The sequence below is a fragment of the Canis lupus genome, chromosome 17, assembly GCF_048164855.1.
Source record: "Canis lupus baileyi chromosome 17, mCanLup2.hap1, whole genome shotgun sequence".
Lineage (NCBI taxonomy): Eukaryota > Metazoa > Chordata > Mammalia > Carnivora > Canidae > Canis > Canis lupus.
The window spans coordinates 51,770,397-51,797,533 of NC_132854.1; the positions used below are offsets into that span (position 1 = coordinate 51,770,397).

The following is a 27,137-nucleotide window of genomic DNA, read 5'->3' on the forward strand; positions in this document are numbered from 1 at the left end:
AACTGTGAGTGCCGACTACGCCCCCCGCCAGGGAAGAGAGCAGGTAACTGCCAAGGAAGGAAGCGGAGGCGAGGAGGCGAGGATGCAGGCCGGTCGGGGAGCGGGCGGGGGCGGGGGCGGGGGCCCGGGGCCGGCACCCAGGGCACACCGCAACCGCGGCCCCAGAGGGCGGCGCGGGGAAGAGGCGGGTCCGCCCGAACCCCCGACCCCGAGGCGGCCGCGTTCCCCCGGGCAGAGCGGAGGAGGCCGCGGCTGGTTCTCTCACCTCTAAGGCCGCCCGGGGGTCCTCCTCCATCAGGGCGTCAGAGAAGCTCCGGGAGAACCTGCCAGGGAAGCAACGACACGCTCACTGACCCGGGGGCGGGGGGCGGGGGGGAGACACAAACAGCAAGGACGAGGAGAACACGCACTTGGGGGCCGTGGCAGGTCCTGCTGCAGCCGCCGCCATCCCTAAAAAAAAAAAAAAAAAAAAATCGCTGTTGCTGTGAGAGCCGCTACCACCGAGCTTAGGAGCTGCGCCGCCGCCGCCGCCGCCCAAGGGGGAAGCTTCTAGAGAAGCACCGACCGAGCTTCCGTCCCGAGGAGCCAACGAGCAGCCACGCAGCGCGTCGCAGGAGGGAGCGGAGACGGAAAGTGGGCGCAGGGCCCGCTGGGACGGTGGAGGACTCAGCCTCCGGGCCCGGGCCCGGTCATGTGACCAAGCGCTCTCAGTTACCGCCCCCCCTCCCCGCCCTGCGCAGCCATGGTTACGGAGGCGCCGGCTCTTCACGCCTGCCGGGCCTTCCCCGGACGCCTCTGCGCCCCGGAAGAGCCTTTCAGGGGCAGTAGCCCAAAAGCGCTTCTGCAGCGGACTGTTATTCCGCAGGGGCGCGTGGCGTTTGGGAGAGGTTGGACGTGTGTTAGTAACGGGGCGCATCTGGCTTCATTTTCATCACAGTTCACCATAGTTTTCATCATGGCTGCCGGAGGGGGTGGGGCGGGGCGTGACGTCATCCGCCCGTCCGCGTTCGTTTCCGGGGAGCGTAGTTCCGGCTTGCGCGTAGGTCCCGTGATCTCGGCGCTGGGAATCCAAACGGACGAGGACTGGCCGGAAGCCGTTCTGCGCTCGCAGATGCTGCCCTGAAGGAAGCGCTTTGGTTCCGGGGCGGGGGTGCTAGTCCATTTACGCAGAACTCTCTGCAGTTGGCTGCCCGGGTTGAGGAGAGAGCTTGACGTTCTCCTCGTTCGAGGCACCGGGTGGGGGGACGCAGGGGACCGGAGCTTGTGTCAGTACCGGGGCGTGACCCTGGGGGCCCGGGTTCGAGTCCCGCGTCGGGCTCCCTGCATGGAGCCTGCTTCTCCCTCTGCCTGTGTCTCTGCCCCTCTCTCTGTGTCTCTCATGAATAAATAAATAAAATTCAAAAAAAGAAAAAATCTAAAGGGACTGGGCGTCAGGTTATGTGAATGTGCCCCCGCCCCGAGATGTAAACCTCTTGTTTTGAATGCTAAAGTCCAAGAAGGGAAGTGACCCAATGACCCAGCCTCAGCCTCTAAAGCTACGTTAGACTCAAGAGGATGGAGGAAAGGGAGAACAACTGGGACAGATGAGGATGTGTACGAGGAAAAAAAATACTGTCAGAAAAAAACGATCATGTGAGGGCAGGTGATGCCGTGACGTCACGAGCACCCGGTGTCCTAATAGGACTGAAGAATCCCTGGCCTCTAGCTTTGAAACCAGTATGATATGTTAAATGTGAATTAATGGAGTTGAATTTTTTTTTTTTTTTTTTTTTTTAAGGAAAGAAGTAATCCGGGGCAGCCTGGGTGGCTCAGCGGTTTAGCGCCTGCCTTCATCCCAGGGCGTGACCCTGGAGACCCCGGATCGAGTCCCACGTCGGGCTCCTGCATGGAGCCTGCTTCTCCCTCCGCCTGTGTCTCTGCCTCTCTGTCTCCTCTCTGTGTATTCTCATGAATAAATAATAAAATATTAGAAAGAAAGAAAAGAAAGAAAGAAAGAAAAAAAGAAAAGAAAGAAGAAAAGAAAAAAAAGAAAAAAGAAGAAAAGAAAAAAGAAAAGAAAAGAAAAGAAAAGAAAAGAAAAAGAGAAAGAGAAAGGGAAAGAGCCGAAGTTCAAGCTGCAAGCGCCCTGGAGAGGTCGGTGAAATGCCAGGTCACAAAGGGCAGGCCTGTGGTCTTGGCAGAGGTGCGGATGCGAGTCTCCTAAGGATGCTAACCTGCTCTAGAATTTGGGACTTGGAAAGCCAATAAAAGGCACATTTGCGTTTTACAGGTATCATCCTGTGTCTGTGCGGTGGATGCGTGACCAAGAGGGGAAAAAGAACAGGTGAGAGGAGATGACCGCCGTGTTAGGAGCCAGAGTGAGTCTCAGGTAGGTCTGTGATTGCGGGGATGAGCAGAAGTAGGTGAGGTGACGCGGGCTGCGCTTGCTGATCTTTATGTTCAGTGCTTTTTGCGCCCTGTTTAATAAGGCTTCACCTACTCCAAGGCCATGAAGATGCTCTGTGTGTTTTCTTCTGGATGCTTTATTAACTTAACTTCGACATCTAGGTCTATGATTTATCGCATTGATTTTGAGAGAAAGGTAGGAGCCTGGGATCAAGGTTTCATTCCTCCCCATATGGATATCCAGTTGACCCAGACCTGTTTATTAAAAAGACTGTCTCCATGCGATTCCCTTCTGTTGCCAAATCACAGGGCGGCGCAAAAAAAAAAAAAAAAAAAAAGTGTCCTCTGGGACGCCTAGATGGCTCAGCAGTTGAGCACCTGCCTTCCGCCCAGGTCATGACCCTGAGGTCCCCAGATCGAGTCCCGCATTCGGCTCCCTGCATGGAGCCTGCTTCTCCCTCTGCCTGTGTCTCTGCCCCCCTCTCTCTCTCTCTCTCTCTCTCTCTCTCTCATGAATAAATAAGTAAATCTTTTTTTTTTTTTAAAGGATTGTCATCTGTCATTTTCCCTATTCAATTCTTCGGGCACCTCTGTTGTAAAGTAAGTGACCGTATCTATATATATGATTTTATATATATATATATGATTTTATATATATATGATTTTTTATATATATGATTTTATATATATGATTGATTATATGATTTGATTTTATATATATGATTTTATATATATATATAATGATTATGCCTGTTTCCAGGATCTCATTCCTTTTGATCTGTTTGTCTAACCTTGTACCAGTACCACCCTGGCATAATTAGAGTAGCTTTGTCCTAGAACTCTCCAAGGTTGCCTTGGCTATTCCAAGGCCTTTGTAATTTCCATTATTTTAGACGTCTTATGAAATTTATTTGCATTTATTGATAATTCTTTTTTTTTTTTTAGAATGAACTTGTCAACTCTAAACACACACACACACACACACACACACACACATACATACACGCTGCTGGAATTTTAATTGGACTTGCATTGGCCCTGTGGATCTGTTTGGGGAAAACTGACATCTTAATATTGAGTTCTCTAACCCATGAGTGTCGTTCATACACCCTCCATTTATTTAAGTGGTCTTTAATTTCCTTCAGCAGCGTTTTGTAAATTGCAGTGTAGAGGTCTCACATATCTTTCATTAGATTTGTACTTGAATATTTGGCTTTTTAATACTATTTTAAATGACAGTTAAAAAGCCTTATATTCTACTTCTTTGTTGCCAGTATATAGAAACAGTGTTGATTTTTACATATTGACCTCATATTCAGCCTTCTTATCAAGTTCTCTTATTATTTCTAATAGCTTGTAGTTTCTTTTAGAATCTCTATGATTATAATTTTGTCATTTTATAATAAAGATGGCTTAATGTCCTGTGCAATGATTATACCTTTTATTTCTTTTGGTCTTTCACTGGCTGGTATGTCTCATTTAGTGTTGACTAGAATAACGATAATGGGCTTCTTCTCTTGGCTGTAACATCAGAGGGGAGAGCATTCTATAGCAAATGCTTTTTCTGCCTTTATTGAAATGTTCGTATCTATTTTTTCTTAATATGTTTTTTTTAAGATTTTATTTATTTATTTATTCATGAAAGACTGAGAGACAGAGAGAGCCAGAAACAAAGGCAGAGGGAGAAGCAGGCTCCATGCACCGGGAGCCCAATGTGGGATTCGATCCCGGGTCTCCAGGATCGCGCCCTGGGCCAAAGGCAGGCGCCAAACCGCTGCGCCACCCAGGGATCCCTTTTTTTTCTTAATATGTTAAGTGAATTACTTTGGTTGATTTTCAAATGCTCTTTAAATGGCCAATATGCATATGAAAAGAAGTTCTACATCAATAGCTATATTAGGGACATTAAAATCATGCTTCAGTAGTAAACACTCACAAGAATTGTTTAAAAGGAATTCCAAGGGATGCCTGGGTGGCTCAGGGGTTGAGCGTCTGCCTTTGGCTCGGGGTGTGATCCTGGGATCCGGGATTGAGTCCCACATCAGGCTCCTGCAGGAAGTCTGCTTCCACCTCTGTGTGTGTGTGTGTGTGCCTCTCATGAATAAATAAATAAATAATCTTAAAAAAAGAAAAGAAAAGAAATTCCAATACCAAGCCTTGGTATTGGAATATGGAGCACCTATAATTTGTGTATATTGCTAGTGGGAGTATAAATTGGAATTACCTTAGAAAGCTTTAAGATATTTTTTTAAGTAATCTCTTCAGCCAACGTGGGGCTTGAACTCAACAACCCCAAGATCGAGAGTCTTATGCCTCACTGACTGAACCAGCCAGGCATCCCTAGAAAAATTTGTGACACTATCTACTGAAGCTAGTCCTGTGTATGCCCTATTACCCAATAATTCTATCACTGGGTGTATCCCCAAGAGAAAAGAGTACTTATGTTTGTGGACAAGAATATTGGTTACAAGGTTATTCACAGCAGGAAAAGCTGGAAATAAAGGTCCTTTGATAGGAGAAAAATACTACAGAGCAATGATTAAGAATGAACTACCTATACACACAACAATATGTATGAACTTCACATACATAATGTTAAGGAAGCTAGGCAGGGTACATCCTGATTGATTCCATTTATATGAAGATAACTATTGTGAGGGATCACCAGAAGGTAATCTAGCTGGGAAAAGCCATGAGGGAAACTTCTTGGATGCAGGAAATGTTATATTATCTTGATTTGGGTGGCAAGCACATCAATGTATTCAGATGTAGAATTTTATTGAGTTGTACACATAAGATTTGTGCCTTTCATGCTTCTGATAAATGGGGAGAAAGATTTAAAACAAAATCAACAGAATTTGAAATTTATGACATTTACAATAGCATCAAAAATACCAAATACTAAAAAATAAATCTGACAAGGGATGTCTAAAAAGTATACAATGAGAATTATAAAATATTGCTGAGAGAAATTAAAGAACACCTAAACAAATGGAGAGGCGTCTATGGAGACTCAGTATTGTTAAAATGTCAGTTCTTCCCAAATTGATCTATAGATTTAACATGATGCCAACCAAAATCCCAAAGGCTTTTTCTGTTTCAGAAGTTGACAAACCAATTCTGCCAATTCAAATGGAAATGTAAAGTTAGAATACTCAAGTCGACTTTGAAAAATAAAAAGGTAGAGAGCTAACACTACCTGATTTCAACACATCAACTTTGTGTATTGGCACAAGGACAGACAATAGAACAAAACAGTCCATAAATGGACAACTAATTTTCAGCAAAAGTCCAAAGGTAATTCAGCATAGATAGTTGAAAAGGATAGTCCTAAGATGCCTGGGTGGCTCAGTCTGTTAAGCATATGCTTTGGGCTCAGGTCATGATCCTAGAGTCGTAGGACAGAGCCCCAAGTCAGGCTCCCTGCTCAGTGGGGAGTCTGTTTCTCCTTTTATCTCTGCCCCTCCCTCCACTCATGCATGCACATTCACATGCTCTTTCTCAAATAAAATCTCTTAAAAACAATAAATTCAAAATGGATCATGGACTTAAATTTAAAACTTAAATATTTCTAGGGGTGCCTGGGTGGCTCAGTTGGTAGAGTTACGGTTTCTTTCTGCAGGTCAAGATCTCAGAGTTGTGAGATCTAGCCCCACATCACACTCTGTACTCAGTGGGGAGTCTGCTTCAGCTCTCTCCCTCTTCCTCTGCCTCTACCCCTACTTGCACATGTGCTCTCTCTCTCTCTCTCTAAAATAAATCTTAAAAAAACTTTAAAACTTCTAGAAGGAAGAAAATCTTAGTGACCTTGGATTAGGCAAAGATTTAAACATGACACCAAAAGCACATTCCTTAAGAGGAAATTGATAAATTAGACTTTACCAAAATTAAAAGATTTCTGCACTCTAAAAATATTTGTGAATCACATAGTTGATAAAGAGTTTGCATCCAGAAAAATAAAGAGTTCTCAAAACTCAGTAATAAGAAAACAGAATTTTTGACAGGCAAAAAATTTTAAAAATCATTTCATCAAAGAAGATACATGGATGTCACATAAAAACATCAAAAGATGCTCAAATCAGTGTCCTTAGATGTAAATTAAACCACAAAGAGATATGACAACACACCCATTAAAATGGCTAAAATGTTGGAGAGGATGTAGAACAACTGGAAAACCCATACTCTGCTGGTGGGAATGTAAAATGGTACAACTGTCATATAACCCAGCCAGACCACTCCTAGGTATTTATCCAAGAGATAAGAAAATACATGTCCATATAAAGATTTATACAGGCATATTCATAGCAGCTTTAATGGTAATAGCTGAAAACTAGGAACAACCCAAATGCCATCCACAGGTGAATGGATAAACAAACTGTAGTATATCCATGTGATGAAATACAAGTAATAAAAGGAATGATAAACTGGGGCCCCTGGGTGGTGCAATTGGTTGAGCGTCTGACTCTTGGTTTCCACTCAGGTCGTGATCTCAGGGTCATGAGATCCAGCCCCATGTCAGGCTCTGCGCTCAGTATGGAGTCTGCGTGAGATTCTCTCTCCTCCTACTCATGTCCTCTCTCTCAGATAAGTGAATACTTAAAAAAAAAAAAAAGGAATGATAAATTGATACACACCACAGCATGGATGAATCTCAAAATAATTACACTAAGTGAAAGCAGCCACACAAAAAATAGTATACACTCTATGATACCATTTACATAAAATCCTAGAAAATGCAAACTAATGTATAGTGATAGCAGATCTGTGGTCAGCTAAGGGGGTAGAATGAGCCAAGAAGAGCAAGAAGCAACAGCAAGAATGGAGTAGTCACAAAGAGGCAAAAGGTAAGTTTTAGGGTAACGTTCACCAAATGTGGGTAGTCACTACTTGATTATTGTGATGATTTCATGAGTTCAGACTCTTTAAACACAAGTTTATTGTATGTCGGTTACAGCTCTATAAAGCTATTTTTAAGGCAAGCTTGGCACCATAGATAAGATTTGGGAGTTATCAGCATACAGATGGTAGTTAGCAACATAAGAAAATGAATCTGAAAACTGGCAAAGAGAACATGTAGTTTAGTCACATATTTAATAAATATTTAATATCTACAGGGTGTAGCTATATTACACTAGGAACTGAGAGTACTAAAATGAGTACAAGTTTGGCTCTTAGTGTTGGAATCTCACCTCTCAGCCGGCAACTATTAGAGTGTCGTATGTGCCCAAGTGGGAGAAATTAAAAGGATCTAGGACAGCAGTGGGAAGCTTCCAAGAGCTTGAAGAAAGCTCTCGAGAGGAAGTAATGTCTGCACTGAGGTCCGAAGAGCAGATTGAAATTAGCCAACCAGAATGAGATAAACTGGGGGCACCTGGCTGACTCAGCCAGAAGAACATGTGCCTCTTGATCTCTGGATCATGAGTTTGAGCCCCACATCAAGTATAGAGATCACTTAAAATAAATACAATTAAAAAAAAAAAAAAAGAATGAGATGAACTGTGCAAAACAGAGAGACAGCAAATGCAGGGGTTTTGTTTTTCCTAAATCCCCTCCACCCACCCAACCACCAAATTGTATGAATTCAAGCTCCACAGAGTCTGGATTTTCCCTAACAGAAGACATAGGTCATTCTTTTGGGCAGCACAGAATCTAAGTCCCCTTTTATGTGGAATGTGGCAGGGAGGGGATTCCTTGAGTCCTCATTCCCACGGAGGCAGTCTCCTCTATAGAAGCTGAAAATGCCAAAGTAGTTGAGAAGCTGAACTTGCTTTCTCTCAACTTCTCTTGGAGTTCAAGTCCCTGCTGGACCCTTGACCTAGACTCTGCCCGTCACATAAATATTGGTAGCTAGTTGACACAATCAAGTAAGTACCTTGGCTAATTCTCTCTAGGTGCAGTAGCACTCCTATCAAGATCAAATTCCTAAGGCGGTATAGACAGTAACACAAAGCTCAGTGTTCAGTGCTTGGCCACAGTAACTACAATTTCCCTGCTAGACTAGTTGTGCAGTTTGTTCCTAGCTATGTGACTCAGATTGACCCTGATTCTCTAGTCCTTTTGTCAATTCTATGAGCTATAGAATATTATTCTAGAAAAATTTCTTTTATGCTAAAACCCAGAACCCATCTCTGTTGCTAATGACAAAGAGCTAACTGACAGTTTGGTATTTGGAAGTGGAATGCTCCCAAACTGACCCTGGTATGCATCTAAGAGGCAGGATGGAAGGCAATGAGGACACAGCTCTTCTGGACGGGAATACAGTGATCCCAGGACAGGGCATCAAACTTAAACCATCAAGAAATGTATTCTAAAGCTGAGAAACCCTGGAAAAAAAAATCTTTTTCTGAGTACTCATGCTAGATGTGGCTGAGGACAAGAAATCAGGAAGCTACAGCTGATCTGAAAAAGAGGACTACACGTCATCCCATTCTGGTCATGAAACTGGATCAAGTAACTGGATGAGACTTTCGCTGATCTCTCTTTGGGAAAGAAATATGTTTTATGGAGGCACGAACACTTTCGAATGTGTAAAGGAGAAGGATGTGTATGGGTGACAGTAGACTGCATCATTCCTCGCTTAGTTTTTGCTATGGAGCCTCATTTTTTTTGGCTGTCCATCTCCCCAACACACGACTAAGTCATTTACGGTAAATCCTACTTCCTTGGCCAGGAATTGATTTAGGAGGGGGTCTGTGATCGACCTAGCCAATGAGGTCTTAAGCAACGGCTGCTCAGGGTGTTCTGGGAAAGGTCTTCTTTTTTTTTTTTTAGATTTGTTTGTTTGTTTGTTTGTTTATGATAGAGACAGAGAGAGAGAGAGAGAGGCAGAGACACAGGAGGAGGGAGAAGCAGGCTCCATGCCGGGAGCCCGACGTGGGACTCGATCCTGGGACTCCAGGATTGCGCCCTGGGCCAAAGGCAGGCGCTAAACCGCTGAGCCACCCAGGGATCCCCATGGGAAAGGTCTTCTTGCTGATAAACAGAAATATAGCAGGAACTACTGCAGGTGTCTTGCAACTGCAGCAGAAGCCATCCTGGAAATGAAACCAGATCCTCAGGATGGGAAAGCAAAGAGGGAAGAAATCTAGTTGCTCAACAATCACCCCTGAGTTCCTCAATTAACTGACCTGGAAACCTAACTCCAGACTTCTTCTTTTTTTTTTTTTTTTATATAAAGGCAGGAGGAAAAGAGAAACAAGCTGGGCACAAAAGTGAAGGTAATAGAGAATTTAAAGAGTGGGTTATAAAAAGTTAAATACTGGGAAGGTCAAGGAAGATAAGGACAGAAATTTGGCCATATGGAAACTAATCAGTAGCTAGTGACCTTTGCAACAGTAATTTTCAGGGTAATAGTGAAGGCAAATGCAATACTAGAAAGGGTTAAAGAATTAAGGAAAAATGAGGAAAGCCATCAAGTTTTTATGTTAAGGACAGGGACAGTAACCTCACAGGGCCTTTCTTAACAAATACATGTCGAATCAGTAATTTGATTATATGGGCATAGTTCATGGTGCCCCAAAACAATTACAATAGTAACTACAAAGGTCCCTGATCACAGATCACCATAACAAATAAGATAATAATGGAAAAGTTTGAAATATTGTGAGAATTACCAAAATGTTACAAAGAGGGAAAGTGAGCAAATGCTGCTGGAAAAAAAATGGTGCCAATAGATTTGCTCCATGCAGGATTGCTACAAAAATCAGTAAAAAGTGCAATAACCTAGGAAGCACAATAAAGTGAAGCACAATAGCCTGGTAAGCACAAGGCCAGGTACCCAGTGAGCACTGTTCTCCTTCCTGTTCAGGAGTTTGATACAATGTCAGGGGGTACAGGGCTAGAGGGAGTTCTAGGGAAGGCAGAACTTTTCCATGACCCTCTTAGGGTCCTTAGCCAAACCTAAAAATCAAACTGACAAAGACAGATGTTTTAATGTTTTACATGACATGGGAGGCTTCAGATGGAAATGAAGACTCAAGGACATGCTTAAGCCTAAGTGTTTTTATACTAGGTTTGATAAAGAGTGCAAAGTTGTGAAAAATGACAGGAAAAAAGGGTATTTGAGGTTAAGGTAGTAAGCTGGGGGATATTTAGCAAGACCTATTCATTCAGATTCTTCCCTGCTTCCCTCTGATTTCAGAGATAAAAATGCTCCTTCTAAAATCATGTTTTAGAAGAGTATTAACTGACATGAGAAAATGCATAGTTTCCACTGGGTAGAGGGGTACTGCACTGAGATTTTTAGTTGTTTTTTTTTTTTCTATTTTTGCTTCCATATTTCCCAAGTTTAACAATTAATTGATCTAATTTCTAATTAGAAAACTTGTTTTTTTAAGGTATGTTGAGTATTATTGTTGAGAACATTTTATTGTATTCTAACCTTTGGAGCTAGGTGATCCATTATGTGCTCCCTGGAAGCCACTCTTTGGCACAGCAGCAACAAAAAATGAGAAAATGACAATTCTGCAATTTTTATCTGACCAATGGAGCTTGTGATACAAACAAGCAATGTTTTACAACACTATAAATACTAGCAACATTTTCTGTTTACTTGTTCTTTAGAGACAGTTCCTTGAAAACACATTGAGAATTTTTACATGATTTATTTAATAATAAACCAATTAAAGATACAAAAATGTTTAGAGGATTCCAAAATTTAAATTTTTGTTTAAATACAAATTCACTCTGTAATATGAAAACATATAACATTAGACCTCTAAACATGATTTTTTTCATCTACAAAATTTCTCCTTTGCTGTACTAGAAAATTTGCAGAAAACAATTTTTATTGTGAAATTAAATGTACATTATTTACAGTTGAAAAAGTAATCTAAAAACTATTTCATTTCAGAGACTTAAGATATATATGTATATTATCTTTGTATGCAACCCCCCCACTCCCAATAAAAAATGATCCAAAATATAAAGCAATTATGCTTTTATAGCAACTGACTACTCAGCCAGATTAGCCCAAGGCTTGGTTGCTTTCTGGGCCCTTAAGAAAGAGCCTTGACTCTTTCAGAATGGCAGTATATCATTTAACACTCAGCAATGTAAGTTTATTAGTGGACCACAGTGCACAGTGGCCTAACGAGTTAATAACATATTTAGGAAACATTCAGATTCATAGCAGATCTTACAGATAACAGAAGAATGAGTTTTGTAGGGCCACTTATTTTTCTGCAATGTGTTAGCTGTATTTACATTAAAAAATAAGTGATAATGTTTTAGTTGATTTAACTTTAAAATTATAGGAGCTAGGAACCTCAAATTTTGAACCAGAAAGCAAAATGGAGAAATGGAGATCAAGTCTAATCCAATGCATCCTTTTTTTTTTTTTCTTTTTTTTTTTTTTGAGAGAACTGAGGCCCAAAAAGATCCAGTGGCTTTGCCCAAGGTTACACAACTAGTTAGGCAGAGAGCCACTCTTAGCCTGATGCTTTTGTACTATCCCGCTTCTGAAATAAGGTTCAGCCCTGTCACGAACATTTTCGAATTTTTCATGTTATTTTTTACACAGTCATAATTCCTTATAGAGTGCGACCAACTAAAGTCAATCTAAGTGAAATCATAATTTCATCAAAGTATAAAATAGATGTCTTGATTTCAAAGAGTCAAGACTTTAACTTACACAAGTGGAATGAAAATGATTCCTATATAAATTTCCTGATGCCTTATATTGAAGTACATTGTATTTACAAAAGAATCAGAAAAGCTAATACCATGTAAAATTAAAAAAGAAACTTGAAAAATGCTTATGATATAGGAACTGAAAAAAATTCTGAAAAGAATGTCTTCATAGTATAAAACGCCTATTCCTTCACAACTGAATTCTGAAACATTTGGAGAACAAAGAGAAGCACTTGGGTTCCCTCCCTCATCTAACAAAGCCAACATTAACTCTAAATTAATATTTTTAACCATTAACTACAAAATTAGGAATATTTGTAGAATTTCTCTTAGAATCATCAGATAGTTTGTAGACAACTGAAAAACGTTCAGTTAAAAAAACAATCATCCATAATTCCTTTGGTGCATTACTTAAAAGGAGTTGGGTTCCAGCAATTCATTTTGTTTCCTAGCTACCTGAGAGGAAAATCCATTGGAATTGGATACCACCATCACATAAGGCTGTGGCTGTGGCTCAGTTTTATCAACGTCTTCATTCAAATTATCTTCAGTTTCCTTTTTCTCTACTTCCTGTATAAGAGTTTTTGTTTCTTGAGCTTTGATAACTGAAGTGATTACAGTGCCAGGTGGGTGAGCCACAAGCTGTGAACTCCGAGGAGAAAAGGTCACCACGGGAGTAGTAGCACTGAAGGATGGAGACGAAGCCACAGTGACGGTGCCATTGCAAATGGACTGAACGTTGCTGGTAAGAACCTGCTGCACGTGCGCAGGGCTCAAGACAATCGAAGGAGGAGAGCCCGGTTTCTGTGACTGCAGCATGACGTTTTCTTTCAGTACTGTCATGGGCTGTGAGGACGGAATGGCTTGTAAAATAAATTTCTGTGATCCAGCACCTGAAGATGGATCTGTGCTGGCTATAACTGTTGTGATTGGCACTGTCTGGAGTGTTACTGTATGCAAATGCTGACTCCCAGGAGACACAACCACTGGAACTTGGGTTGGAGCCTGTATCGTCCTATTGAGATTATGAAATAAAAGACAGTCAGAACATTCTACATCATTTAAAAACTTTAACATTTGACAAGTCATCAAGATAGGAGTCAGATATTTGAAATGCTACTTCCCGAATCTTTGACAAAACATTTGGCAAAAACATCGTACCAGACCCTGTATTATATGGGACACCCAACACAGAACTCTCTAACTATAATACTATCTGATGGAAGGGGAAAAAAGTCTGTACAGAGTGCCACATTAATACAAATGAGGAAGCAATTTTGTTGGGGAAGGAGGAGGATATCAAAATGCTCGGCAAAGAAGTTTTATATGAGCTGCTTGTAAGAAAATTGGGAATTTTAAAACAAATATATTGGATTCTCTCTATTTTTAGTATTTGAGGCATAATGTCATCAACATGCTAGCCCACAATTGCCAAACTTCCTATGATAATTGCTTTCAACCTGTCTTCCTGTATATACAGGAAAAATGCTTAATTCACTAAAAAACACCTCAGTCTTAAATTTATATGTGACAGAATTATCAGAAGAAATTTGTTTTCCTCAGAAGAAATTTAGTAGTTCATAGTTCATATCATATTACATAAAATAAGTCACAGACATAATGAACTCATGAGGGTTCTTTAGGCTGGCAGAGAGCACAAAAAAGAAGGGCAAGCTTTGGCAAAAAAAAAAAAAAAAAAAGACACATTTTAGTTTTCTCAGCTTAAATAATCTTCACAAATTTTAGCCATAAAGCTAAAATTTAACATAAAATCCTTTAATGTAACCCAGTTTATGTAAAGTTGTTAATGCTTACTGAAGAGCTATATAAATGATATTATGAGCCAATCCAATTTTAAAAATTTGCTGCTGTGAACATTATAGTTTGGCCATTGTTAATATAAAACAAATGCAGTTGAAAAAAAGAATCTGGATCTCAACTGTGATTCCTCTGAATTCTGTAAAGCTATTCTACAAAAAACAGATGATTAACAGCTAGATTGGTCCCCATAATCCAAAGGCTAATCATTACACAGAGATTATAGGCAAATTTTGGTAAATTACAGGTATGTGGCTTGTCCCATACTTGAGAAGTGAAACTCTGGAGAAAACAGGCTAGGTGGAAATATGAAGAGAAAACGCAGTACAACGTAAGAGAATTTTGAAGCAAGTGGAAAGACACAGGTTGACTACAGCCTACCCACTATGAGAAGATTCTGATTTTCAACATCAGATTCCAACAAAGTTGTCATTGTGAGGATCAGTCTAGAGTAGGATGTGAGCAGCTCTTCTGAAGGACAGAGCTAGAAGAGAGTGTGAGTCTAATGAAGATTTAATAGGTGGGCAGGGTATGACGAGAAATAAAGAACAGATATACTGATAATATATCCCATGACTAGAGTTCATGTACATGTATATAAAGATAAAACAGTACACATGGTATATAGTAGGTACACAGATTGTATCTAGAGATATGTATAGTCTTGCCTCCCGGTAAGTACTATTATCCCCATTTTACATATAAAAAATTAATGGACAAAGGGAGTGAACAGCTGGCATAAGGTGACCAGTTAGATACGAAAAAGAGGTCATCTGACTGCAAGGCCTCTGCGATTAACCGTTCCAATACACTGCCACTTCTTCAGTCATAAGTAACTTCAGTTAAAGATGAAGATTGTCTATTATATCCTTAAACTGTAGGCAATTTCACACTTTTTAAAAAAAGATTTTATTTATTTATTCATGAGAGACAGAGAGAGAGAGAGAGAGAGAGAGAGAGAGGGAGAGGCAGAGACACAGGCAGAGGGAGAAGCAGGCTCCATGCAGGGAGCCTGATATGGGACTTGATCCTGGGACTCCAGGATCACGCCCTGGGCCGAAGGCAGGTGCTAAACCACTGAGCCACCCAGGGATCCCCCCCGCCCACCCTTTTTTAAAGATTTTATTTAATTTAAATTTCACACCTTTAATACACAACCCTTTCTTTCTCTTTCTTCCCTCAGGTATGCCACAAGCAATAATATACTTGGACATTTTCCACATTGCTAATCAGAGCTACCACTAGATTTTCAATGCTTTTGTTCAAACTAGAAGAAGACATCTTTTTCTCAAAATACCTGCCATCTGTCAGAAAATATATATACTCATCTATAATAACCTACAATGTAAATATACTGGCTTATTTGAACAAATTCTAAAATAACCAATTTTTGGTAATAAAAAATTCACAGATTAAAGGTAAAATATTATGCAGCCTTTTAGCAAACACAGAAGATTTTTTTCTTAGTTAATGATTAAACAGTCAGTTGTATCTGGTGATGTTATATTATATAACAAAGGTTATATTATACTTAACTACTTTATAAAAATTTCCTAAGCTGCTTTAACCACTGGTACAATATTGGAGATTTAAAATACCTCAAACTTTCTGAGACTAAGAAAGATATGCGATATAACATTTAGATTTTACTGCATATCTGCTCAGATGTCAGGAATGTCATTTAATTGTTAGAATCACCTGTAGAGTTACATGTTACCTTTATTTTACAGATAAGGAAACAGAATAGTTAGTTATTCCGACTCAATGTCACATCTAATAATTGACAAGGTTGGAGGGCTGGAAAGTTATATACATTCTTCTTACTCCATGACTTTGTTTTTTTTTTTTTTTTTTTCCATGACTTTGTTTTTAAGATAACCTACACATTATACATTTTTAGAGGTTAATTTATTTAAAAGACCCTAAGACAACCTATTAGTACTTGAATAAATATTACAGAGAAAGAAGTTATGCTAGGTAGATATATAGACTTGCAAGTTTACCAAAGGACAATTTTAGGAAAATATTTGGCCAGAGGTTTGCTTTTATTGTAGTTGTTTGTTTAAATAACACGAAGCCAGAGTCAAAATCAAAATTTGTAAAAACTGAGCACATATACTATATATCAATTAAGAAAAGCATAATAGATTTCCACACAGATACATGCAATTATGTGCAATAAAAAGACATGAGCATAGGAAAAATTGAGAAAAAACAGGTTGCTACTTCACTGTAAATAACTGGTAATTCATGAGAGTTATGTGAATCAGCAGGCAGGGTGGCAAATCATTAAGCTCACTGCTTTGGACTAAACTGCTGGCATTAAAACACTGTCTCCACCACTTACTAGATGTGACCAGGCTCCTTGGCCTCTCCTTGCCTTGGTTTCCTCATCTGTAAAATAGGAATAATATTACCTATATCTCATTGATCAGTGAGGATATTAGACATTAATATATGGAAAGTGTATGAAATACAAAGAGTGCTTTGAAAGTGTCAGTTCCTGTTGTTACATTAATTTAAAAATCTATTTTTAAGATATAATTCTATATATATTCCATCTTTTCTTAGCTACCGAAAAAAAATCTTTAAATGGTCTTTGATTTTATTAATAAGTAGTTTAAAATTAGGAAAAATATAGCCAAAGTACTGTTATTTTTATTAGGAGTGATAATATGGTTGCTTAGGATAATTTCTCTATTATTAAGAGCTGTATGTTAAAATGTTTAGGAGTGAAATGCATTAATAATGTGAACTTACTTGACAAATAGCCAAACAGAAAAAAGGATATCAATATATATAGAGGGAAAACAAATACGGCAAAACACTATCAACTGTGAACCTAGAGGGGTGTAAATAGGTGTTCATTGTACCATTTTAATCTGTCAAAATTTTTAAATTTTCCATAATGAAAAGTTGGGGTAATTATAAAAAATACAAATGAAAAATAAATAAACTGCTAAGCAAGGAATTAATCTAATGAAAAATGATTCTAGTAATACATTAGTATTTCAGAGTAATATGTATAATTTGCTTGAAATTTACATAACACTTTTATAATGGAAAGGAACAACAGCAAAACTTGAGGAATTATATTCAGCAGCTGTCAGTCTTCAAAGAATATTTTTATTCATTAACTTTTGCCTTTCTACATCTAGTAATCTCAGGGAATAAAATGCAGTCTGTAAAAGGTTTTGCTTTAAAATAAGCAGGATTTGGGGGAGATACAAATAAAAGATACAAACAAAAGAATATTTTTTTAATCAAAGGAATGATTAAGAATGTGTGAATATAGAAACCCATAAATATAAAATTCTTCAACAAGGAAGTATGTTTTAACATTTGAAAAGTTAAATTTTGTTACTTCATTATATAACCAGTCCTCTTAGGAGAACTCATTACTCTGAGAGGAGATAAAGAATGAATATATACACTACTTCAAAGTAAGTTCTATAAATCCGAAGGGATGTTAATGTGCCAGACACTATGTTAAATGGTAGGAGAAGGACAATGAATAAAATGTGGCTCCTACAGATTTAAATATATAGGAGGAGATGAGCATTAAAGTCAACTGCAACACCTGGTTCATTTACCAGACTGAGTTGCACCCACGTGGTCAGCTTTAGCTAGAAGGCAAGCAAGGAATCATAAGCAGAGAGAGAGAGCTGGTAGCTGAAGCTCCAGAAATTTGACTGCACTCCATGTGCAACACAGAGCTAACAAAGCTGCAAGAAGGTTACAGACCAAAGCTATGACCAGGAGTCTTATATGGGTTGGACTGAAGAGAAAAAATTTGAGAGGCAGGAAGCAGGCAGGGAGTCGACAGAATAATCAGGGACCTTGGAAATGAAAATTCTGAAAAGTACACCAAAAGTCAGTTTGCAAATCATGGATGGGGGGTATATTAGAGTGTTTTAATATCTGGCACTATTAGTCAGAAATGACATTTAAATTAATACTGCATCCAATACAAACATCAGTATTTAATACCTTTCAGAGCTAGAGGTATGCAGGGTTTTTTACTGGGGAAGAAGGGGATTTGTTTTTGTCTTCAAGGTATAAAAACCAAACTGATTACAGACGCTAAAAAAAATAACTCAATCACTCCAAGAGGATCCTAGTGATTAGCAGTTGGCCATGCACTGTTCCTATCAACACAAATACACATAATGGTAAGATGATAAATAGCCTAGAAACCAACAGGAGGAATCACATCCAATTAGATACTCAGTCATCACACATAACCAATAGGACCTAGAGGAAAATGAATTATTAAAGGGCAAATAGAGATAAATAAGTACTCCTTTAATACAGTTAAAGATTTATCATTCCTGTCCAGTTAAAATGGGAAAAATGTAATCTTTATACTCCTTACAAGTTGATTTTCATGATGCCAAAAGTTTAAATGGACCATACAAGGAAGACTGGATCATTTAACTTTGTCTTGATTCTGGGTAACGTTCATTACTTCAAGATCAACTGAACAAAAACTCGGCATTTATATTCTGGAATATACAAATGTAAGACTGAAGTTAGCTAATAACAGTAATCAAACAATCATTTTATTGGATTTGGGAGGGCTCCTATATTTTATTATAATTCATATTCTGGAAACTCACAATAGTAGAAAAAGAAAAATAGAATACTGCAAACACTCATCTAATTTTCTGCCTTGCTTCCTTTTCTCCATTCTGTATCAGTGAGACCAGCCCCAACTTCTGCAGAAAACCAGTCTAAAGCTGATAAGGTTGCCTTGGTCAATTTGTTGTTTCCTATCTTTCCTAGGGCCATGAGGCAATTTGATTTGACTGCTAAAAAACTCTAAAAGCCTGAAAAAGTGGACCTGAGGTTCATGGCCTCCCTACCTATTTCAACTTTAGAACTGTTCCATGATAGGATCTTCCCAAAGAATAATGCTATTTCTTGGAACTCACTACAGAAGGCCATGATATGTCGATCCATGTACACTTTTCACAGTTCCTGACTTTGAAAAAAAGATCTGAAACCATTTTCTGGATTTTTTTTCTAATATGTGGATCCCTTCTTGTCTGGATCAATCCAATTATACAAGGGTATAGTGGGCTAGATTTAAACTGATAGAATAACATCAAGTAATGACAAGGTTTAAAAATAAGGAATTTCCCATACAATCAGAGGACTGATATAATATACACTGATGCTGAAAACAATCTGTTGAACAAGATTTCTAGCTTTAAGATCAATATAATTTTTATTTTCACTTCTGAATCCTGACCCATTTAACTTATGACAACTCTGGTCAGAAACATGACATAATGATATGCATCAATAACTTTAGTTATCTCACCTAATACTTTGAACAGAAGAATTTAATGTTTCATCCTGCATGCTATTGGTTACGGTTGCTTCTCCTTCTGGGACAGCTTGTACTGGCTGTACTACATGAATAGTCCGGAAGAGCTGGGTAGGATATGGAGACTGTGTAGGCTGCATTGTCCTCAGGACTTCTGATGGCTGTGCAACTTCCACAGGATCTTTGGGTTTTGTAGCTTTAGAATTCCCTGGTTTTAGAACTGTAGTGGCTCCTCCTTTTATCCCTGGACTTGAAGATACTCTTGATCTGCTTGCTTGGTTCCTACTTGAAGTGGTTGTTGAAGACAGTGATGGATCTGAAGACTCTATGCTGGAACCTGGGTCCTCATCATCTATATAAATAAGATCTTTTGGCATTTCCTTAAACTGATATACCAAGCGCTGACCTTCTACTTTTGCCAGAATACCCCTTTGGTAATAGTACCTATTCAAAGCAGATAATTTTATCAATAGTTTGTTCAATTAAACAAATTAAAATTATATTAAATTCTTAATCATAAACAAAAATTTTAAAGTTGGACACAAGCGGGAAAAGAAATTCAAAATTAAGGGCCAGTTATTTTATATAAGATAGTATAATTAGACACATTCTTTTTTAAATATATGTAAAACATGCATACTTATTCACAGATAAAGAAAAATCCTCACTAACAACTAAACCTAACACCAATTCTGATGAGGATTGGTAAAATATATGGATTATCCTAGTCATTCACTTTTCTTTGTCTCCCCTTCTTCCAACTTGTTGGAATAATCAAATCTACTACAAACTTCAAGAATTTATTTCCCTTCCATAGTTTATTATAATGTCCCACCAGTTTAAATTTGATTCAGTAAATCTGATTGAGTTTTCTATATAAAATTTAATATAAGTGATTCAAATTTTGTCACTGATTTTAATTCAATCAAGAATCTAGCAAGTGTGAGTTTTAAAAAAACCAAACACAACAGTAACTAAATAGTTCTGGTTTAAGAAGCTTATTACATTATCAGATGATTGCTACTTCTAGTAAATCTTTCTCAAATAGATGCATATCTTGAAGAATAGATTAACATGATCACAGAAAAACAAACTAAAAATGAGTTTAGGAATAAAATGATAACCTACCTAGATCAAAATGTTCACAATGTCTAATATTATTCTTGAAGCGTTTATTCCAACATAATACAGATTATACCTGAGATTTACATTTAAAAATGCACCCTCTTATTATCTATATTACCATTACTTGTTAATTTTGTGCTGATTTCAAGTTTAATGGCTCAAAACATATGAGCCCTGTAGTCAATTTATAATTCTTAATGACAGTTTACATTTTCTAATCCCTTTATAAGTAAAATATCTGTTGTTTCCATGAGGACTTTTAAAAGATTTTATTTATTTATGAGAGACAGAGAAAGAGGCAGAGACACAGGCAGAGGGAGAAGCAGGCTCCGTGCAGGGAGCCCGATGTAGGGACTCCATCCTGAGACTCCAGGATCATGCCCTGGGCTGAAGGCAGGCGTTCAACTGCCGAGCCACCCTGGCGTCCTGAGGATTATTTTTGAAGAAAAACATTTTCCCAGATCAGAATAAGATTTCAATTTAAATATGTACTGATTTCTATAAGTAGTGTGGTTTTAGCACTTCAATTATAAAATTCACCATTTTTTAATCCTCTACCTTTTTAGAAATTATCTTCTTTTTAGTATATAGGAAACAATATTCTTAACAGAATGAATTACAAAAACTTTATGTACCTGAGAGCTCTTCCCATGGTCTCGTAATTCATGTCAGGTTTGTTTTTGTGCTTTCCCCACAACCTGGATACTGCTTTAGAATCTACCAGTTTAAAAATGCCTTTTTCTCGCTGGGTCCATTTGATATATTTAGGACAAGTAGCTTTGTCCTGGAGCAGTGCCAGCAAAAACTCCCAGAGATAAATTGTGTTTCCTGAAACAAAAGCAATTTAACTGACCAAAATTTCATTGGAAAGAGCAAAATTAAACACAATGAAAAGTCTTCTAAGTTCCCTCTCTAACTATACAAAAATAATACACAATTTAGCTAGCACTGGTGAAAATTTGTAGAGTCAAATATAGGTCTTTTTATTAGGCTTGTATAAGATGTCTGGACAGAGCAATCTTGGCAATTAGATCTGTGATGATTTAAGAAGAAAGCACTTTGAGATGACTTTTCCCCCACTTCTTTAAGATCCACTACATAAAGGAATCAGTGAAAAAGCATTGCACAAAACCTTTCAATAGCTGCTTTATTTCAGAGCCAGTGGATTGGCCCTAACAATTTTCTTCAAATTTGGGCAGCAGTTATGAAAATAATAGAACTCCAAAACAATGTAATAAGGTGTCTACGAACTGAAAAGCTAACTTGGCTGAATTCTTCCAGAAGACTCATTATTAAAGGATGGATTATTTTGACAGGTACATTAAAAAAAATCTCTTAAATGGATTTCTTGGGCTACATTATTACCAGTCTCCTTACAGAGAGTGCCAACTGTACCTTATAAGCAGGTGGCAGCCAGAAGATCCATTTCACTACATCAAGAAAACTGGTAGATTTTACATAACAATTTATAGAAATTTAAAGCAATCTAAATGTTCTTTGACCTTTAAGTATTATACGAAAATTACTGTACTTACCCTTACCATCTTTGTTTTTCTTCTTCACGGATATGTTTGGCGTAGTGGCTGGGGAATCTGGTCGTGGAGGTTTTGTTTTTCTCCCTGAAAACAGAACAGCTCTGCCTAAGTATTTGCCCTCAAAAGTGAGAGAATGGACAATTTAGCTGTTTATAAATACTATTTGGTCATTTATCCTAAATTTCAAATACCAAATACTTTATACATGGGTCATATGTATTGCTTTCCTAAAATGTTATTTACTCAAAAAAAAAAAGTTACTTAAAAGGAAAAGAACTTCGCTGAAAATTTATCATTTTGTAGGTTAGTTCACAAACACTTTAATGTAGGAAATGATATACTGGCTCATTTATAAATATGAGGTTAGTTGAAAACACCTTGAGATAACCAAACTGACAGTGCTTTCTTAAAATGCGGAGGAATATTCTTGATGTTGGATTTGAGTTATGTTACTCAAGATTCACCATGTGAAGTTTATGTCATTTTGGAAAACTCCTTGGAATACCACCTCCTCCTTGCTCTACATATTCCCTCTTTCTGGGGTTTTGATCAAACACGTAGACTTTTTCATTCAATCCTTTTATCTCAAACTCTTTCATATTTTTATTCCATGTCAGGTCTATATTGGAGCTAATTCTCTTTTAAACTAGTGACTAATCAGCTGTTCAACTCAATTATAATGTATTCTATTTGGTTCCTTATCACATCAGTCTTCCAATATTAATTAGGATGTTAGTCCTTCATTTTAAAATCAGCTTTACTGAAGTATGACAGACATACAATGCACTTGATCTTAGCCAAAAGGCCGAGAAGTGATTGTGACATACAATGAAACTGCATATGTTTAAAATCTATAATTTGGTATCTTCAAAATAAGTATTGACCTGTGAAACCATCACTATGTCCAAAACAGTGAACATATTCTTCATCCCCAAAAGTACTTTGTACCCCTCTGTACTCCTTACACCTTTCCCACTCTGCCCAATCCAAAGGTAGCCAACTATTCACACATTTTCTGTCATTATAGGTCAGTTTGCAGTTCCCACAATTTTATATAAAGAGAAACATATATTTACACATCTATATGTAAGTCTGGCATCCTTCCTTTAGCATAATTATGTTGAGATTCATCCATTTTTATCAATAGCACATTCTATTTTATTGCTGAGTGGTATTTCATTGTATAGATATACCACAAAGTTGTTTATCCTATCAGCAGCTGATAGACATGTGAGTTGTTTCAAGTTTGGGACTACTGTAAATAAAACTACTAAGAACATTTATTTATGCCTATGTTTTTCTTTAAATGCATGGCTTCATCTCTCTTCTTTTGTTAAGATTTTATTTATTTGAGAGAGAGTGAGCAAGAGACAGAGACAGCAGAGCTGGGCGGGGGGCGGGGAGTTGGCGGGAAGAGCAGGAGGAGAGGTAGAAGCAGGCTCCCCACTGAGCAGGGAGACAGACCTGGGGCTGGATCCCAGGACTCCCAGATCATGACCTGAGCCAAAGGCAGACGTTTAACCGCCTAAGCCACCCATGCTCCCTTTATGGCTTCATCTCTTTTCAGTAAATAGTGAGTAGAAGAATGGCTGGGTCATGTTAAATATGCATTAAAGGTTTTAAGAAACTGCCAAACTATTTAAAAAAAAATAGGGGGCACCTGAGTGGCTTAGCTGGTTAGGTGTCTGCCTTTGGCTCAGGTCATGGTCACAGGGTCCTGGGATCAAGCCCCATATCGGGCTCCCTGCTCAGCAAGGAGTCTGCTTCTCCCTCACCCTATGCAACACACGCTCTCTTTCTCTCAAATAAACAAAATCTTAAAATAATATTTCGTCATGCAGTAAGGTGGGATCATCAAAGAAATATTTCTTCATGCAGTAAGGTGGGGTCATCTCATTTGTTTCCCGTTTCTCAGGGATCACCTGCCTTTGTTGACTAATGTTCTATTTCTTTAGCAGCACTGTTTCATACATTGCCTGTATTTTAACAGGAGGGTAAATCCAGGTTTGGGGGAGGGTTAAAATCTTTTTCCAGCATTATTGAGATATAACGACATATAACTGTGTAGGTTTAAGGTGTACACAATGTGATGATTTGATACTCTGTGTAGTAAAATGATTACCACAGTAGGGTTAGCTAACATACCATCACCTCACATAATAATTACTTGGTTTTTGGATGTGAACATTTAAGATCTATTCTTTTTTTTTTTTTTTAAAGATTTTATTTATTTATTCATGAGACACACACACACACACACACACACACACACAGAGGGAGAGAGAGAGAGGCAGAGACACAGGCAGAGGGAGAAGCAGGCTCCATGCAGGGAGCCTGACGTGGGACTCGATTCCAGGTCTCCAGGATCATGCCCTGGGCTGAAGGCGGCGCTAAACCACGGAGCCACCCAGGCTGCCTTAGATCTATTCTTTTAGCAACTTTCAAGTATGTAATATGGTCTTGTTAACCAAAGTCAGCATGCTGTATGTTAGATCCCCAGAACTCACTCATTTTATAACTGGAAGTTTGTACCCTTTGATGGGACATTTCCCCATTTCTTCCACCAGCCAGCAACCACAATTTCTCACTCTGCCTCTACAAGTGGCTATTTCAGATTCTACATAAAAGTGATAGCACACAGTATATTTGTCTTTCTCTTATTTCACTTAGCATAATGCCCCTCAAGGTCTCCCTATATTTTTCAATCCTGCAAAGAACATGAGAGTCCAGGTATCACTTTGATATCTCATTTTCATTTCTTTTTGAAATATATCCAAAAGTAAGACTGCTAGACCATAGGGTATTTGTAGATTTAACATTCTGAAGAAACTCCATACTGTTTTCCATAGTGACTGTACCAATTTACATTCCCACTAACAATGCACAAGGGTTTTTTTCTCCACATCCTTGCCAACACTTGTTATCGCTTGCTTTTTTGATGATCTCCATTGTGACAGGTATGAGGTGATAGCATATTGCGGTTTTGATTTGCATTTCCCTGACGATTAATGTTGAGGCTCTTTTCATGTACCTATTGGCCATCTGTAGGTCTTTAGAAAAATGTCTATTCACATTCTCCGTCCATTTTTTAATCTGATTGTCTTCTTTGCTATTGAGTTGTATGAGTTCCTTATATATTTTGGATATTAATTCTTCATATGGCTTACAAATATTTTTTCCTATTCTGTAGGTGGCTTTTTCATTATATATATATATATTTTTTTTTTTTGCTGTGCAGAAGCTTTTTAGTTTAATGTAGTCCCACTTACTAATTTTTGTTTTTGTTGTCATATCCCATAATCAATGCCAAATCAGGTTCTGTTATTCCATCTTGTCTCGGAGAGAAGTTCCACCTGGTATTTCCTAATACTCATTCTTTGACCTTGTTTTTCATTCTTTTGTCTTATTAGTTGTAGTCCTATTCACTCAAAGTTTCTATTTCCTAATTCTATTATCTAAAGTTCTTAGAGAACTAATCCTAGAATCTTCTATGTCTTCTGCTTCACATTCAGGGATTATCTTCCTTATGTATTCTGTAATACTGCAATGTGAGCTCGCCTTCAACAGGGCTTTATTTGAGGAAATTCTGTGCAGCCTGGGTTTAAATGTATGACTTGCCAGAGCAGTGTTATATAAGAGCCCAGAGTTATTGCCAGTCTGGGCCACTTTTTATGTTAATTACTTGGCTGGGAATTTCTAAGTCAGTGATAGTTTAAAATCTAATCATAAACCTAGGTTAAAGTAAGCCTATGAGTATAAATTCTCACAGAAAGAATTTCTCCTCTCAGAGCCCCACCTGAGAAATACAAACTTCCTTGACACCTATCCTGTGCCAATGGGTACAGAATTTTTCCCAGGAGGAGAGAGACTTTCAAGGATCCCAATGACATGCTGGGATCTCTAATACCTCTTCTTGCACTGGCCCAAAACGTAGGCATCTGCTTCTGTAGGGACAATCAAACTGACATACTCATCTAAGCCCTTCAGAGATGCTGCAGCCTCAGCTAACCCTTAGTGTTTTTATTTTCCTCTTCACTCTTGGCTCCTGGACTTTCTTACTTTCATGTGAAATCAGGTTACTAGGTGGCTAGTGATTAATCAACATATTAAACTCAAAATATTACACAAGCTGGAGGAGAATCAAAAGGCAATGAAGGGATCCCTAGGTGGTGCAGCGGTTTAGCGCCTGCCTTTGGCCCAGGGCGTGATCCTGGAGACCCGGGATCGAATCCCACATCGGGCTCCCTGCATGGAGCCTGCTTCTCCCTCTGCCTGTGTCTCTGCCTCTCTCTCTCTCTCTCTCTCTCTCTCTCTGTGTGACTATCATGAATAAATAAATAAAATCTTAAAAAAAAAAAAAAGGCAATGAAATGGAAAGAGTGTCAGACTTTAGTATGCAGATATGGTCCTAATGTGTGAAAAGTGACAAATTTCCTTTGAAATTTAAATCTAATTTACTTACCTGCTGATTTACAACTCATTATTTTTCCTACTGGTTCCTTATGTTGGAATCTATGCCCGTGGTTTTCAAACTATGTGGAAGGAAGCTAGAAGCTAACTGCCCTTGCTCCAGGCTCTTTCTGATTTTGAATAAAAGAGTTTAGATAAAAGACTGAAGTTTTAAAAAGTTGGAAAACCCCATTTCTGAGAGACACACCAAATAATCTAATTTTTTCACGAATCTAATATGAAGACATATACTTTTTAGTGTATGCTTTGTATCCTCATTTTTTCTTATGTAAGTTTTAATTGGTGTAGAAATATCCTTGAAGAAAAATTATATTTAGATTCCACATCAGAACTTGACTATTTGCTCTCAACAAATTAACCACCCACCTTTCTTTCTCTTAGGTTGTTCTGGTGATGATGCACCTGGTGAGTGTGCATATGTCTCCTGAACCTGCTGAGTCTCCATCACTTCAGGAATCCCATCTAATGTGACGGATACATGGGTGATTGGGGCAACAACAATGTCATCTTCAGATGAACTAAATATATTATTATCTAATGGAAATAAAATCAACTAATTATCAACTTTGTATTATAAATTAAAATAATTTCATCAGATAATTTCCTGTTTCTATAAAGATTAAAGTAGAAATAAAAATCTTAAAATCCAGTCCCTTTTTATTCCCTCTGTCCTAAATCAGGCACCCTAAGTCAGACGAGGCTCAACAGGACTAATTCAATGTCCTCCTTACTTGACTTCCTATTATCAATCCATCTTGTTTTTCTTCTCCATTCTTCTCTCATTGCTGCTAAAGTTATTCTCTGAAACCCAAGTCTGATTTGACCATATAATTCTTCTCTAT

General features: G+C 38.3%; 2 protein-coding genes and 1 long non-coding RNA gene across 15 annotated transcripts in view; 1 reads left to right on the top strand and 2 right to left on the bottom strand.

The window, feature by feature from the left end:
• SUGT1 (SGT1 homolog, MIS12 kinetochore complex assembly cochaperone) overlaps positions 1-923 on the bottom strand; it is a 61,763-nt gene extending 60,840 nt beyond the window's left edge. The window contains exons 1-3 of one of the 5 annotated variants that reach the window (XM_072782911.1): positions 566-923; positions 411-450; positions 266-323 (exon numbers count right to left, since the gene is read on the bottom strand). In XM_072782911.1, the coding sequence (XP_072639012.1) occupies positions 266-323; positions 411-448 (96 nt within the window). In that variant the 5' untranslated portion in view covers positions 449-450; positions 566-923. The other 4 variants (XM_072782914.1, XM_072782915.1, XM_072782913.1 and 1 more) reach the window with 4 other exon arrangements.
• Positions 27-26,940, top strand: LOC140608101 (uncharacterized). Of its 4 annotated transcripts, none has more exons than XR_012010079.1 (5): positions 27-43; positions 2,270-2,368; positions 2,933-2,985; positions 15,017-15,178; positions 26,677-26,940. It is a non-coding gene; the product is annotated as an uncharacterized lncRNA (long non-coding RNA). The 4 variants fall into 4 exon arrangements; XR_012010080.1 differs by lacking the exon at positions 27-43 and adding an exon at positions 725-2,182 and having other exon boundaries at positions 15,017-15,251; XR_012010078.1 differs by lacking the exon at positions 27-43 and adding an exon at positions 728-2,133.
• ELF1 (E74 like ETS transcription factor 1) overlaps positions 10,969-27,137 on the bottom strand; it is a 106,293-nt gene continuing 90,124 nt past the window's right edge. For 3 of the 6 annotated variants that reach the window (XM_072782894.1, XM_072782893.1, XM_072782895.1), the window contains exons 5-9: positions 26,662-26,829; positions 21,826-21,909; positions 20,926-21,118; positions 19,160-19,609; positions 10,969-13,030 (exon numbers count right to left, since the gene is read on the bottom strand). In XM_072782894.1, the coding sequence (XP_072638995.1) occupies positions 12,427-13,030; positions 19,160-19,609; positions 20,926-21,118; positions 21,826-21,909; positions 26,662-26,829 (1,499 nt within the window). In that variant the 3' untranslated portion in view covers positions 10,969-12,426. The remainder of the gene's footprint in view (positions 13,031-19,159; positions 19,610-20,925; positions 21,119-21,825; positions 21,910-26,661; positions 26,830-27,137) is intronic. The other 3 variants (XM_072782896.1, XM_072782897.1, XM_072782898.1) reach the window with 2 other exon arrangements.